Source organism: Haliaeetus albicilla, chromosome 1 (genome assembly GCF_947461875.1).
Source record: "Haliaeetus albicilla chromosome 1, bHalAlb1.1, whole genome shotgun sequence".
In the NCBI taxonomy this organism is placed as follows: domain Eukaryota; kingdom Metazoa; phylum Chordata; class Aves; order Accipitriformes; family Accipitridae; genus Haliaeetus; species Haliaeetus albicilla.
In genome coordinates, this window is record NC_091483.1 from 38095190 (window position 1) to 38111251 (window position 16062).

The following is a 16062-nucleotide window of genomic DNA, read 5'->3' on the forward strand; positions in this document are numbered from 1 at the left end:
TCTACAGGAGAGCCTTGAAATGAAATAAAAATCGTGACGGCTCTAATTTCATGTGAATAGTTGCAAAACACTGCTGATTTTCCATGGCCTAGTTTTAGAAAAGTCACAAAGGAAATTGCTAAAATGAATTTGAAGGTCCAGTTTATAAATGCTTAATTCCTCATGGATTTTCACCTACTTTATCAGGGGCAACTGTAAAGCACTTAAGTTAATTCCTTTGCAGCTCATTAAATATTCTATTTCCCTTGTGCACAAGTGGTTCTAGCCTTGATTCAGCAGAGTGGTAAGTAGGTAGGTAAATAACTACTTGCTGCTTGAAGGAACTATAGTAACAAGTGAAATAGGGCAACTGGGTTTAAGGAAATCAAATCATAAGGCCTACCTAATTATACTAAGCAATTTAACTTTCTTCTAAACATCCTAAAGTAAGACAGGGAACAAGTCAATTTCTAGTGAGTCTAGTGGTTAGTGTGCAAACTAAATCACACCAAAGAAGCATTTCTTAGGTATAAGTCATGCATCCCAAAAGGCAACAGCAGGTTTTCAAGTTGTTCTACTATGGAAATAGCAGAGCATTTATTGTGCGAGAACTTCAGCAATTCTGTGTAAAGGCTGGCATATCACAGTGAGATATGCCAGCCTTTATGGTGAAAGATGCAATGGATTTGGCATATAACACAGTAAGAATTGTATACAATGAGACAGTGGAGACAGAGAGAGAAAATTGTTTCAGGTCATGAGAAGCTGTGTTAATTACAGTCCTGTGGGGTTTTTGTATCATTTACAGCCTTCACAGGTTTAGTTGTCTGCAAAGTCCCCTATTAGCTACAAAATTATTTTTATTGAATCAAGGCCATAGTAGAATAACAATCTTTTTTAATATTATTATTTTACTGGCTATTAAAGCATGACAGTTGTTGTGCATGGTTTAATAACTTTTGAAATGTGATAGAAGAATAATGATAGTAAATGGTCATCATAAAAGGTGCATGAAACTCAAATAATTTTGGAGATTCAAGATTTAGTTTCAGTGAAGTGTGTAACAGCACTTTATTTCATTACAAAAATATTTTTGAGGAAAGCAGTTGGTTTGTATTTTATCGGTTTATTATAAAAATAGAAAAGGGCTGAAAACACCTCAGTTATTTTTGTTCTTGCACCAAAACTTATCACTATGGAATTTGAAGTCCCCACAAATGAATCAGAGTAGATACAAAAAGGAGTATCTTCAGGCATCAGCAAAATACCTTTGTGAAATTAAATTTTTCACTATTGGTACTATAATTTCTCTAATAAAAACAACAACCACTGTAAGAATTTTAGAGTAGACAAGTAACTAGAGCTTCTTGACTCTGAAATAGAAGGTGATGCTGAGTAAGACTGGACCACGTGGAAACTGGTCTGCAATAGCAATCCCCATGTTGCCATCAGGGGTAGCACAGAAACAATAGAGTAGAATAGAATAGAATAATAGATTATATGATAATGATAACTTACAGCGAAGTTTTTCTCATCTTTGTTGAGATGCGAGTGTACTCTCAGTACTGTCATATAAGACCTTTGTAAGTATAAAATGTGCACGAATTTAGGTAATTGTGCACAGAAATTGTTATTTTAGTATTTAAGGGTCTGATGAATGAGGTGCTTGTAAAGTGTGGGTTCATACTAGCATGGAATTATCAATCTTTAGAAACTTTTTGAAATGTACATAAAAAAAGAAATTATTTATTTAACTGGGACGGACCTTATGGGAAATTTTGAATACAAATGACACCCCCCAAAATTTTACTTACATAATGTAATGTGGGACCATAATGTCTGGATTGGCATTGAGCTTATTCTTTTTTTACAAAGTCAGTGGCAACTTTGTTTACTGACAGATCATGAGCTTTTGAAGATTGTTATCATTTATAGCAGGTATCATCAATGCAATATAAAGTGCCATAAAATTGGCAGTTGTTAAATACACATTGTCAGAGATTTTACCTTGCAAATATATATTTATCATATAATTCAATCTTTTAATTGTAGAATTATTTTACACTCTGATTACCTCCATGTCAAAATAAGTATGTAATATTTTTTCGAAAGTGACAGAAAGCATGTTTGCAGAATACATCTCAATTTAGAGGAACTTTAAATAATCTATTTTCTATGGTCCTTTTCAGTTACATGTTCTGGACCTTATCTGACTTGATTTTCATGTAGTAGAGTGAATTAGTGAGTCTGTTGTGACATGGAATAAATCTTTTAATGTCTGAGTTATCACAGAGATTTTATACAATAGCAGTTAGTAAAAATAATTTGTCCAGAATTGGTTCTATCTATTTTTGTTCCCAGTTTAATAAATCAGCTTTACATAACTATCATGTTTAAATGTATATATATATATAGTTATATCAATCTATTACCTGTATAAATATTTTGTCAGAATTAGTTTGAAGTCTCATTCACAATACAGTAGGCTGGGTGAGTGATTTGTAATTTGTTTACTTAATAGATAGAGGAGACACATCAAGACATTCTTAAGCTACTGCAACGCCTTAGTGCTAGACTTTCAACTACATGCACATTTCTGCCAAATAATTAAGCACATCTCCAAAGATTATGTACTCCTTCCTATAATGTCTTGTTTGGAAACAAAGTAGTAAGTAATTTCAAAGTTTAAAGGATCATTAAAAAAATGTCAAGTATGACAATAATGGCACTGTCCATATTTTTCTTCTCTTAATTTTCTAGTATTGAAAATCATTGAATTTCTCTAGTTATGTGCTCTGTACTGTTTTATATATTTTCTTGAGTTCTCTTTTCTTCTCTCTTCTTGAGCAGGAGATGCAAATCAAAGATCCATAAGAGCCCACCTGCTGCAGTTAAAAACCATCAGATTATTATTATTAGTATTGAAAAATATACTTTCTTCACCATTTTTCTGTATTATCACTGATTGTTTCATGTCCAGTCCTCAGTTTGTTAAATGCTTGTATCTTTCAAAAGTTATGTGCACTTTTTAGTTTATGGATATTCCCTGGGCCAGTTTTTATTGCAAATAATGCTATTTATTTCTCAGTATAGATTGTCCACAGCAGCATAAGCCATTGTTTTGTGGAAATCAGTCTTTCTCTGAATGTCTTAGGAAAATAAGCGAGCTAACGGCAAGCAATTAATTGCAATTTTTAAGCAAGCAATTTTTAAGTGCATACAGGTTTGTCTGAAAGCACTGTTTCACTGATTATGTTTGATCCTCTTCATAATGTCACACAAATTCACTTCAGAGGGAATGACAAGCTTATGTGTTAAATATAGCACATTATGATGGGAGCAGTTTCCTTTCAGGGTGTTCAGAACTTTGAAGAACTGGATCACTAAATTCTCCCTAAAGTAAATTCTGGAGTCCTGATTTCAGCAAAGTCCAGGAGGTGTAGTGGAGTATGCCTTGATTTCCCACGTGATTAGTACGCAGAGCTGCACTATGATACAGCCTGAAATGCTTCCGTGTAGTCTAATGCATCATTTGCATAAAACTGATAACGTGTTCCTTTTTAGGACTTTCATTTCACTTTACAAATCCATTTCATACTTGTTATTAGATCCCTGTCTGGGCGCATTGTTGGAGGTGTGTGGTGGTTCTTTACCCTCATCATAATCTCATCCTACACGGCTAACTTAGCTGCCTTCCTGACGGTTGAGAGGATGGTGTCTCCCATTGAAAGTGCAGAGGATCTTTCCAAGCAAACAGAAATTGCTTATGGGACATTAGATTCTGGCTCCACTAAAGAGTTTTTTAGGGTAAGAATTTCTACTTTTTAGATTTCTGTTTTATTTTAAATAGGTCTTCACTCATGTAAATGTATTTTCCCTAGGCTTTATTAAAAAGTTGCTATAAAAATGTGATATGTGCAGCCTAACTCACAAGTATAAGTATTTTTGTTTATTCATTATCATTACATTTTATTATCTCTATATAAATATAAGGGTCATGTTATAAATATGCAAAGCAAAAGTGGCTGCAAGGAGTTACCTAAAAAATATTCCACTGTAAAGTAAAAAAACAAGATACGTTCAGAAAGGGGAGTTGGTGTTGTTCATCTGAGCTGTAAGAGAAGAGTTAACTATTATAAAGAAGGCTATTTAATAGCTGTGCTATGTTTTAGGTAGTCACGCAGTGAATAGGGACATGGGAAGGTGTGCAGTCATGTTTTAATAAGTGTTTCACATGATTTTTCAAGTTTGCAGATGGGGAATGGGATACAACCCTGTTGGCTGCTCTAGTAAATCCTTGCCTGCTTTTGAAAACAGTTACTATTTGTATTTGCATTGCAGTAATGCCTTGGAAGCCTGTCAGTGCTCACCTTCTACCTCTGTGTATTTCAGTTTTAAAAATGCATGAGACTGGCAATGTGTGAGTCTCAGGCTGTCCTTGAGACGCCAGCTAACATGGTGAAATCCATCCAGCAAATGAGTGAGATGCTAAGAATGCTGGGAAGAACACCATGACTCTTTTGCCTTGTCTGTGTGTTCCGTGTCTCTCTCCCTGTAAGATGGAAGTGTATCTGAAGTGCTACAAATACAAAAACCCTGTTGTTTTCATATTTTTCAATGGATGATGATAGTGTTAGGTTTAAACAAAATGTATTTTAAAATAGTTATAAATGTTATGTTTACATTTCAAACATAGCCTGCCATGAAAGTGAAATGAAACAAGTTCTCACAAATATTTCTTATGTGTAATTAGAACAGTAACTGCTAGATTATGGTTTTCACTGGATCCCGTAATGCATACTTAACTGGTAATGTACTAAATAGGAACCATACTTGTTTCAACTGTAGAAAAGCATTATTTTCTGATTTTGATGATAGGTCCAGTAATAAGACGTGCTGCTGATTGCATTCCTGTTGGCTAAACCAAAACTAACATCAGGTGTGTAAGCTAGTAAAAATGAGATCGGGTTTGTGCTAAGAGCGTTTAGAAGCATACAAGCACGTGTTTATGGTTTTGTGAGCATAAACCTTTCAGATCGTGGCCATACTTGGGATTCAATGTGAACTAACAGTAGGTCAGTTCTTTTGAATAGTTTATCTTTAGAGATTTTTAAGCTTTCTTTTAAAACAAAAAACATTCATATGTGTATGCATCAGTGTGTAGTTTTTGTGCTCCTAGCACATATATACATCTTTCCAATTACACTTTTATGCAACTAGTGTTTCTGGTGATTACCTGAGCATTAATAACTTATTTTTGTAAAAATCAGGTGGAGACTTTGTGAGGGCATATTCTTCACCTTTTGTTAAGTTAGCTTTGGCTCTGAACAAACAAGGCTATAATGATCTCTGGAAATTTCTTCTTGGCAATTTGTACCACAAACAAGTTGGTGCATTATGTCTAATGCAAATTCTTAGCCTGATGGCTCTATCTACTATTTGCTAAAAATCACTTAAGCTTGCCCAGTTATTTTTCAAGAAATAACAGCTGTCAGAATTTCTTTCTAGGAGACCTGAAACTTAAGTTTCAGGAATGAAACTCTCTGTGCTGAAGGCAATGTGAAAGCAGTCTGTAGCACTAAGGAGACTAAAATTTCACCTGGAGTATTTCTGTATGGTGACTGGAGTGAATGTGTGATTTTTATATGACCTGAAATTAGGACTCAAATTCTTGGAACAGCTGGAAACAACTTGAGTATTTTTCTAGCAGCAAGCTAAAATGGACTGTCTTTTTCTCTGTCAATGTCATGAATTAAAAGAAACGTTTGGGTTTTTTTCACAGTCTGTTTTCTCTTCAAGAAGTGGCATTATTTGCAAGTTTGTTTTCTATTGATGGAATGTATACTGGACCTAAATCTTCGCTAGTAGAGCCCTAATTCCTGGAACAGCAGAAAATTAGAGATCATTGTGCTGGGAATGAGAACAGTAAACTGGATTTTCTTTGCTACTGAAACATCTTTTCTGATCATACTTCACACAAGTGAAAAAGAGGTGTTTCTCAGCATTTTCCAAAAAGGAATTCTCAGCAATAAGCTAGATTGTGAAAGTTAGCTGAAAAATCCCATCCTGAATAGCTGAATATATGTATACGATGTTAATTGAAAGAGGTGGCTTCAAGTCTTTGTCCAGCTTCTATGACTGCTTAAATGACATGAACTTGTTGAGATGTTACATTAGCTTGGGTATGTCAGGGATATCACATTAGCTTGTTCTCTGTTTTGTTTTGGGAGTCTAGACTTTCAGCCACCTGTGGTAGGTACATACCAGTTCATGTCTGCAGTGGCTGTGGCTCACACCAGTGGCTACCATGGTGAATAGAGTAATCCAGATACAGGTTAGACAAACTCAAGTGGAGGAAGGATAGTGGCTCACCACACACCCTACAGATAGTATGGGAGTAGCCGTACAGTCTAGTCCATATCACTTGACTTGGTGGTAACAGCCTTGGCACTCATGACTAAAGATGTATTGCCTTTGCACTTTACCCTCTTTTAGGTACATAATCCCTAGCTTTAAAGGTAGTACAGACTAGTAGGAGATATTCTTGCCAACAGTGAGTAGAGCATCAGTTGGCACTGAATCAAGAAACATAACTGAGAAAAAGGGATGAAAGGGCATTGTACTCTAGTGTTCCTCGTGCTGCTTTAAGATGAGAAGCAGAAGCTTGGTACATCCTGCATAGAAAATATCAGTGCAGAAATAGTGGTTTTAACATTATTTTAAAAAGAAAAAAAAAGGTAACGACAGAGCTTTGCTGAGGAGTAAACATCAGCAGGGAACTATTGCTTCTTAGTAATAATGTTATAGATACATAATTTTTCTTTAATGGCAGTTCCATCAGGTCTCTTGATTATATATTTGTAAATACCAGAATGTGTAGTAGTCTTCCTCAGGAGATCTCAAGGTTGCTACTAGCAGAACTGTGAGTACGATCCAAGTCTTCAGAGTTCTGTTCCACTGAGTTGGGATACTTATCACATCTGATGCTAGTGCCTCTGTCTTAGGGATAGTGCTTTTAGAGTTCTTAGTGTAACTGAAAGCCTGAAGAAAGATACATAGTGCATTACTGTTGCATTTTCTCTTGGGTTCACAACATGAAGTAATGGGCAAAACATTGAAGAAAATGTGCATGGCTGTGGTTTTCCAGAAGTGCATCATTTTTCCCAAATCAATAGTGGTGAGAATGTGAATAGGACTGCAAGCACAGCTTGGAAGTCATTTCATGATCCATGAGTCATTTCACTTGATCTTGTCCAGGTTCATCATCTCTATAATTGTCAGATCACAAATACTACTTGATGGAGTGGTAAATGGTGGGGCTGTGGAATTTCATCACTCTGGTAGGTGCTATTAACACTATCCACAGTCACACAGTATTTTTTCCTTCAGTGATTTCTCAGCAGCTGCTGTAAATGCAGTTGATGTATGCATTAGCCAAGACACATAGCTGAACTGTGAAGGGAAAAAAAGTCACTAACCCAAGAAGACAGACTACTGCTCACCTAACATTGGAGAAAGTAATTTTAAAGCATTGTCTATATGTGTTAACTCCTGAAGTTGTCTTGCTTACTTTCATGGGCTGCCGCACTGGAAGAAAGAAACAAAGTACAACTGCGTAAGTATGCAAGCTTAACATTCACTGGAACATTTCCATGCTTTCCACCTGGTGAAGGCATATTGAAAATTAATATCAGAGTGATACAAAGAGAAGAAAAGCTAATTACTGTTAAAATTCAATCATGTTTTTGCTGTATGCCTAACTCTATTCATCAAAATTATGTACAAACCTGGTAGAGAAATGAAATCAATCATGCTACCTTTTTTCCACTGTAAAAGATGAATTGTAACTAGTCCCATGTGTAAGGTAAGAAGGCATCTCAAAAAGAAAAAATGATGTGCAAAGCAATAATTAGGCTAATTTACATTCTCTCTCTGCATTAGATTTTTTAAAAAATCTTCTTATATATATGTACCTGGTTTTGAACCGACAGCGTGATATGGACAGACCAATCTGTTTCATTCTAAGTGTTTTGGTTGCCTTTAAGAGTAGTTCCTCTGCCAAAGTAAAAGCAAGCAGAACTGCTTCATAACAAAGAAGTATTCTTTAGCTTTCACTGAAAAGACTATGCAAGAGTTGCTTATTCTTGCTTAAGAGGCAAGAGTTCCAGAATGAAAAGTTGGGAATGGGAAAAATGCTGGAAGGATGATAATCCTTGCTGTCTTATAAAGAAGTCCTCTTCCGTAGTGAAGAGCCAGTAACAAACATGAGAAGAGCTGACAAGACTCCTTGAGTCATTTCTCCTGCAAAAGTGTTTTCTGTTGGGAGGCAAAGAAAATTTGGCCTGAAGATTAGTATTATTTTCTGAGGATCTCCAACGTGGTCCAGTGCCTCTAGATCTATGAGTACTTTGAAATATTTTTTTAACTTATAAAGGTATTTAAATTGATGATTGTATTACAAGAGGTAATGCAAAAAGAGAAAGCGTACAGCAGTCTATCTGTGAACCTCAATCTGTCTTTATGCTCATCAAGTTATTCAAGCTTCTAAAAAAAACCCCACAGGAAATCTCTTTAAACCAGTGAGAAGAAACACTCTGATTTTTTTTAAATGGAATTGAGGTAAAAAATTATGAATCATACCTCAGCTTCAATTTTTGAAGTTTGAGATGTAGAATTATAGAACATATGTTTCCAGAGTTAAATTTTGACTAGCTCCGCAGAAGCCTTTGGGAGGCAAAGGAGAAAAAAGACTTAAGAAGTCTTCTGTAACTTTTACCACGGACTCTACTTGGCAGAAGCTACAGGACTGACATTTCATGAATCCGTGAAGGAGGTATGATTAGAGACTTTGGGTTTGGCTTTTTAAATTTGGCAGAAAAAAAGAGGTACATAGCTGAAATACTGAGGAGAGGTAGATCTGAGCACTGAGATGATGGAAAGACTTCCCTTTCCATCCAATAGCATGGTAGTTGAAGATATGGTTATACTTTTTTGTGGTCTAAAGGGTTCAAGTGATTAATTTTCAGTTGTTTTCTTGTTTTCTGAGGTCCTTGCATCTGGGCAACACATGAAAGAATTGATTTAGGCCATTGTGAAAGTAATGTTAAGAGAAAGAATGCAGTAATCAATACTTCCTTTTTTTCCCCAAAGCATCTCTTTCTGTTATTTTCCAGGTTTCATTTTTTTCTCTCTCCACACTACCCCAAATCCTAATGTCTTTTGCATACAGCTCAGTGAGCCTAGTGACCAAAACATTGTGGTGCTTCAGAAACATTGTTACATATATTACTCAGAAACCTTAATTTCAAATTAGTATTTGCATAATCTTTTTTAAAAATAAAATGTATTCCTTTCTAATAGAATTTTTCTTCCTTGGTTGTAAGGACAAATTGTGTCTGATAAAAGAAACATACTATTCCCTGATCTTCTCTTTCAGGTTTTCATCAAGTTTTCTTAGATGTTCTAAACAAAGTATGCTGTGTAGTAGGTAATTTTGTGGTGGGCAGAAATGAATTTGCAGCAGTATAGTTTGAAGATTCTCCAGTGATTTGTAATTTATTTTATACATTGGTACACTCTAAAATAAGTACAAATGAGTATAAGTTCTGTTTGCACTACTTTTGGGGGCAGATCATTCTATAATACCACACTAGTTATGGTTAGAAACATTATTTTATTTTCCAGCCTAGATGTATTTATAACTAGTTTATCCTCAATTGTTACAGTACATAAATAATTATTATGCAGATTTTTTTCTTCTCAGTGTTTATTTTCCTGATACTAATACAGAGCAAGTATGGGTTTTTTTCTGAGCTGTCATCTCAACTAAACTATATTTATTCTTGATTTTCAAGCAAGGCATTTTGGTCCCTGATCATCTCATAGCTCTTCTGTGTGTGTGTGTTGTAGTTTGAATTAATTGTTCCTGAATGTGGGTGAACAGAGGTGTATATTGTATGCCATCTGAGATCTCAGCAATGCTTTGCACAAAGGCATTAGTATTTCTCTTTCTGGAAATAACTTTCTCCCAATTGTATCATGCTGTTTTCTGGCAATCATTTTGATCATAGTGATAGATCTGTGTTTCTTTTCTTCTGTTTTTATCAGCTGAAGGTCTTCAATTTTATTGCAGATTTTCTTATTGGTCCCAAAGTGCTGGACCATGCTTTTGAACTGGAAAGTTTCATTTCATTTCTATCATTATAGTGCTCAGAATTTTCCACTTCTCATATATAACAAATAAATAATTTCCCATTGTCTGGCTTGATGTGTTTTAATACCCCAGTGTCCTTTCCTACAAATCCTAGTCGTTTCTGTCTTGAAATGTTTTCACTCTAAAATGTCATCTGAAGCTGTGCATGCCATGCAGTACTTCAGACCAAAAGAGCAGTAGTTGCTTTGAATGCTTTTTCATCTTGTGAAGTCCAGGCAGTACAGTTACGGTTCTAGACTCCAGGAATAGCACCTGAGTTCACTACAGATCTGTGATTGCTTGAGAAAGTGCTTTTGTGTTTTGGGATTTACTTTATTCCCTCTCCCCTGGTATGGGTGCAGTAAGTTCTTTTTGTTTTGCGTCCATCTTGGTTTGATCATTTCCATTTCTGTACCCTCATTCCTGTTAGTTATTCATCCTTTACATTAATCTCATCAAAAACAAAGCTAACGTATACATTTGGATTATGGTCCTATGTGTAGATTGTATTTGTTCTCTGCATTTCTTCCCACTACACAGCAGATATACTTTCCTTTCTCCCATTCTTTTTTCACTCAGGAGGTTTGAAAATCTGCTGCTGTTTGCTGTTTTTTTCAGTTGTTTGTATAACATACTGTTTCCTTTATGTTACCAGGTTTCCCTTGATCAGATCAAGATCCTACTTAGAAATCTACATTTGTATTACAGTCATGTAGCAAACCTGTACTGCAGCATGACTGTAGTACAGCTGTCCCTCTCTCAGTAAGTTTGTTACAGTAAAGTTAGTTCTAGGAGTGGGCAGTGGATTTTCCTTGTGACTAGCGCTTCAAGAACAACAGATGGGTTTAGGTCATCATTGTGGAAATTATTTTGTGTGACATTTATCTGAGTTTTCATGAAATGAGATTGAAATGGTCTGCTTTGATTTTATGAATATGCTGAATGATGGGGAGGAATTTCGATTCTGTTGAAGTTAATAAGTCTCAGAGGAGGAGTCATTTCAGCAAGTATTTTAACAGCAGTTAAATGGTCTTTAACACTAACATCCCTTTCTAAGACAAGCCTTCCTGAACACTTTAAATCACATGAAGACTATGGTGACAACATAAGGTCCTTGTCTTGCACATTCTTGGAGAAATTTATTTTAAGTAAGCTTTTGAGGAATAAGTTCTTGAAGTAGACTGTTTTACAATTTTTATTGATAAGACCAAATATATTAAAGATACTTTAAGTAGCTCAATTAAGTAATGGAAAGTAAAAAGCCATAAAAATGCATCTTAAGAACATGTAACTAATTTTTACCAGTACTGAATAAAATTATCAATGTATTACAAAATGTAGATCTTCCATCTGTTTGAACTTTCATACACCCTAAGTATTCACCCAATATAAACAAGGTTAAGTGTTTTAAACTGTTTATTTTTGAGCTAATTAAAGAGGCTGAAAACCTAGTTTTGTCCTTTTTCTGTGGTTTTTGGATGTATCAATAACTGATTTACTGTGTAAATTGGCAAGATTCATTTGTTGTTACGCTTTCTAGCTACTGGTGACAATACCAGTTCCTGTCCTTTATTCAGTATGGAAGGTCAACAAGATGGTTACACAAACCGTATCTGACAATTAAAGTTCTGCTCCCGCAGTACAAGATCATCGTCTAGTAGAGTGTTAGTAGTCTGAGGAGCTATTTCTGTCAATGACACACTAATTACAGCACCCCAATTTTAAGAGTAATAGGTCTTTGAATGACAAAATGGAAAAGTTATCTGATGACCCACAAAATACAGTTAATTAATTTGATAAATCTTTGCATAATTTAATTTCATAATGAGTTTCTTAATGAAGGCAGTATTTTGCATTTAAATGGGATGTGTACTCTGTAGTAATAATAATTTTCATAGTCAAAATGCCCAGTGGTGACATGATATTAAAAAAAAAAAGTGTTAGCTCCTGGGGCATTTTTGTATCAGTTATTGTACTTTCATAGAAGTGGTAAATAATGGGAGAAAAAGTGTTCGTTGTGAATATTAGGGTCTTGTACTGTCACGTTGGTGTTGTTTGTAATACCAAAGTTATAATTAGCTTTTAACTTTTCATATATACACTGGTGTGCCACCTTGCAATAGCAATCAGCCACAGTAATTAAGAGCAGTGCAGATTATTTCCATATTCCTGCATTCTTGTAGTCCAATAACATAGCAATCTACAATGGTTCCATTGTTTGCATCACATGATAGCAAGGTGTGGTGATTTTTTATGGAGCACTGCTGACCTTCTAGGTTTTTGGTGCCATTAAAGAAAGAGGATATAAGAAAGATGTGAAAGCTGAACTTGCACACAGGGCATCCTTCATTCACAAGAATTCTGTTTCCTCATGGTTTAGTCCACTGTTGCTGATGACTGCATGCTCTTCCAGGTGCAGTTTAAGGAGATTAAGATTTGCATAGGAGTAAAATATATGGTCAACTACAGCACTGGCCGTATTTAAATAACAATGTTATGTGCTTTTTTTTGCCACAATGTATTTGAATTAGGGTAAGTGTGTATATGCTTTTTTTAACTATCAGATAATGTTGGCTTTATGAGTGAGTGTATGTGTGTATGTGTGTAGAGAATGCTAGATGAAGGTCTCTTTAACACTGGCCTTTTCTGCATCCTTTAGCTCTACCTTTCAAATGAAAGACAAATTCTGAAATCAATATAATGAAGGAAATAAAACTACACAGTTATGAAAACAGAATGTATTACTAAATATGTTGTGTTGCAATATCAACAAAAACCTTAGAAGTCAAAAGTATCCCCTAGCGGCCCGTTGCTCTTATTATTTTTTATGAGTCTAGATAGGGTCAAGGACTAGGTAGGGATCAAGACTCTGAGCTGTATGAATTCCAGCGTGATGTTTTTCAGTGTTCGTGGCTGCAGAGGACTGTGTGGTCATGGCAAAATCTGAGTGCCATTTTCTGGTGACATTTTTCATTACAGATTTTTTTTCCCATGGCTGCTGGGTCAGGTATTCTTACCTTCATTTATACAGCAAGGATCCTGTGAGCCATCTAGTGGGAGGTTTCATCTTAACACTTGACCATTTGCAAGATCTGTTCCTTGCGCCTTTTCCCGTCCAGCACCAGCCCCTCAGTGTGTCATGGGACTTCCCTCATCCTTCCCACTTTCCTGTTGTGATCAGATTTCTATGAAGTGATGGGGAAATGGGGAGCTGCATTTATTTTTTTTGAGGTTGAATGGCAAAAGCAGAACAGACTTTGCTAGACCGCTGTTACTTGATATATATATCAAAACCTGTAAAAGGTCATTTTAATAAACCACGGAACAATGGAGTAAGAAAAGGCAATTAAGTCAGTTTATGAACCTGTTCATGACAGTTACTTAGCTGGAATAAAGAATGCTTATTTATTTAGTATTTGAATGTTTGTACAAGAAGAAAATAATGTTTTAAGTGTCAGCATAACCTCTTCTTTTCTACAACATGGGATCCAAATGCCTTCTAAAGAAAGTTGTAGTTACAGGCACCCGGATGTATGTTGTCTGCTTTGGGTTGAACTGAACCATGTAAGACAGCTCTAAACCAACTTTTAAGTTTCCCCCTTTATAAAGCAAACCTATGGTAATTCATGAAGTATCAGTGTGATAATTTTTATAACACTGTCAGAAGCTTGATGTCCCTTGCTTAGTATGTAGCAGTAAATCCCATGCAGCAAGTTGGATGTATGCTGCCAAATGAATGTTGATGTATGGTAGGAATGGGATGGAGCATCTGGGTTTAATTAGAGAGTAAGTTTAGAGAATGAGAATTCAGGGAAGATTGAGTTTCTTCATATGAGGCTGGGGACTTTTGAGTCCAAGCCTGAGTGGGCTAAGGAAGGAGGAGATTGAGCACCCTGCAGCGCTAAACACTGGTAGCTCTGCTTCCAGGGAAGTGAGCAACAGCAGCAGGACTCAGGGAACAGAGGATAAAAAGCTATGCACTTAGGATTCAGACTTTCTTTATATGCTCTGGTGAAGTTGATGTAGTCTCTCAGACATTAAATAGCTTGACTGACTTGGATCTGCAGGTGGGAGTCTCCTTCAGGCATGGAATGCCATTTGCTATCTGTTAGAGGCACTTACCTGTATCTGTCTATGTATCAGGTAAATTACAGGCAGAGAGAAGTGCAATATTGGATTTTTACTGATAGCTTATACTACACAGTGATAGTTTACTTTGTGAACTGGCTTTTTTCAAAGATGGTGCAGTATACCATTTTTTAGGATTCTCCTAGTTTTTAGGATCATATTTTTTAGGATCTTCTTGGAAGGAACAAGAACAGTGCATATGCAATATGGCAGATATTCCAAGAATCTGAGAAATCCGTTGTGCCTTCAGCGCAGTTATTTTTCTCAGTCGTTCTGGTCATGCTGAGTATATCCAACTCTTTTGATATTAATAGGTGTACTGAGTATGTGTAGATGAACAGATCAGAATATGCAACAACTGCTCTGCAAGGAAACTTTCAGAAAGCCAGCTGTGCCAATGTACATGTTGATTCTGGTAATAGTTGGAATATTTAGATGTTAGAAAACTTTCAGTGGTTCTTAGTACTGCCAGAACTTTCAATACTAGTAGATGTACAGAGACCATGGAGAAATCTGAGCCTCAAAATCTTCCTACACAACATTTCTAGACAAGAAAATAAGGGTAAGTCTGGGAAAATGATAATGCTGTACTACAAGAACAGTGAAGCCTTGGGAGATAGTGAGGGCATTACTGATGCGATAATACTTGATTAATTTAATTTCAAAATAGTATGATTATAAATGGTATATTTATAGCAGAATTGCAGTTCTGAAGTATATGTTAGAAGATGTCTCTAGTACAGAAGTGCTTCTAATAACATTTTATCATAGTACAGATTTGGTGTAGTTGCACATATAATAGTAAAATCTCGCAGAGAACTAAGGTAACTACAAGACCAAATGGTCGTGGTCTTCTACAACAAAGTAGAAATGTAATAATAGCTGAGTTACATGCAACATAATATTAAATTTGGCAATAGCTTGTTGTCTGCTTCATCTAATGATTTAGGTTGTTCTTTTAAGAAATTAATTTAGCATTGATTGTCAACTGCCCTGCTAGTTCTGCAGATATTTTGATCAGACAATGTAGAATGTGAAATATTAGCACATTTAGGTTTTCTACTGAGCTTCATGGGGGGAGATGATATGAACCTATGCTTTCTTAATTCTTCATTAGAATTGTGCAGTATGTGACAATATGAGAAATCCAGCTTCATACACTCTTTCCGACTGGTGATTGTTACTGACCCTGACTTGTCATATGTCCTGTTCTGCCTGCTGTTTCTTTGACAACACTACTTCCTTTTTGGTGACATCTAGGTAGCAAAATTTGTTTTCCTCTATTTTTTCCCAGGTTGAAAAATAACAAATCAGTTGGTAGTTAAAACTGCCAATTATAGTTGTAACTACCAATTGGTTAAAGCGAAAGAAACATACTTCAGGTAACAATCTTTCTGAAAGAAAACCCTGACCTGCTGAGTTGAGTTGTTGAGGCATGTGGAGTATTACACATAAGAACAACCTTGAAATAGGTGCCTCACTATTAACGTTCCCTTCAGGTTTCACAGCAATATTAGTTTCCTCTGTGGAGCAATCTGAAGTTTTCTAGTGCCACTGACACATTTCAGCTCACCTCTTGTTTGCATAACACACAGCTGCAGAGAGCTACAAAAAAGGAGATCATCTTCTTTGAGCGGGAATTTCTGATGAATACTTTGCTGAAGTCTGAATATAGATCTTACATTTTAATCTGGCACACCTCTTATAAAGTGGAAGTAGCAGTGTTTGCTTCACATCTTTAATAAATATAACAAATACAAAAA

General features: G+C 35.7%; 1 protein-coding gene across 13 annotated transcripts in view; it reads left to right on the forward strand.

Moving 5' to 3' along the window:
• The window catches only part of GRIA2 (glutamate ionotropic receptor AMPA type subunit 2), a 105650-nt gene that overhangs the window by 82896 nt on the left and 6692 nt on the right, over positions 1-16062 (forward strand). For all 13 annotated transcript variants that reach the window (XR_011325172.1, XR_011325178.1, XM_069786029.1 and 10 more), the window contains one exon: positions 3588-3786. Coding sequence is in view for 11 of the 13 variants with exons in the window: in XM_069786029.1 (XP_069642130.1) it covers positions 3588-3786 (199 nt within the window). In the remaining 2 variants the exon portion in view is untranslated. The remainder of the gene's footprint in view (positions 1-3587; positions 3787-16062) is intronic.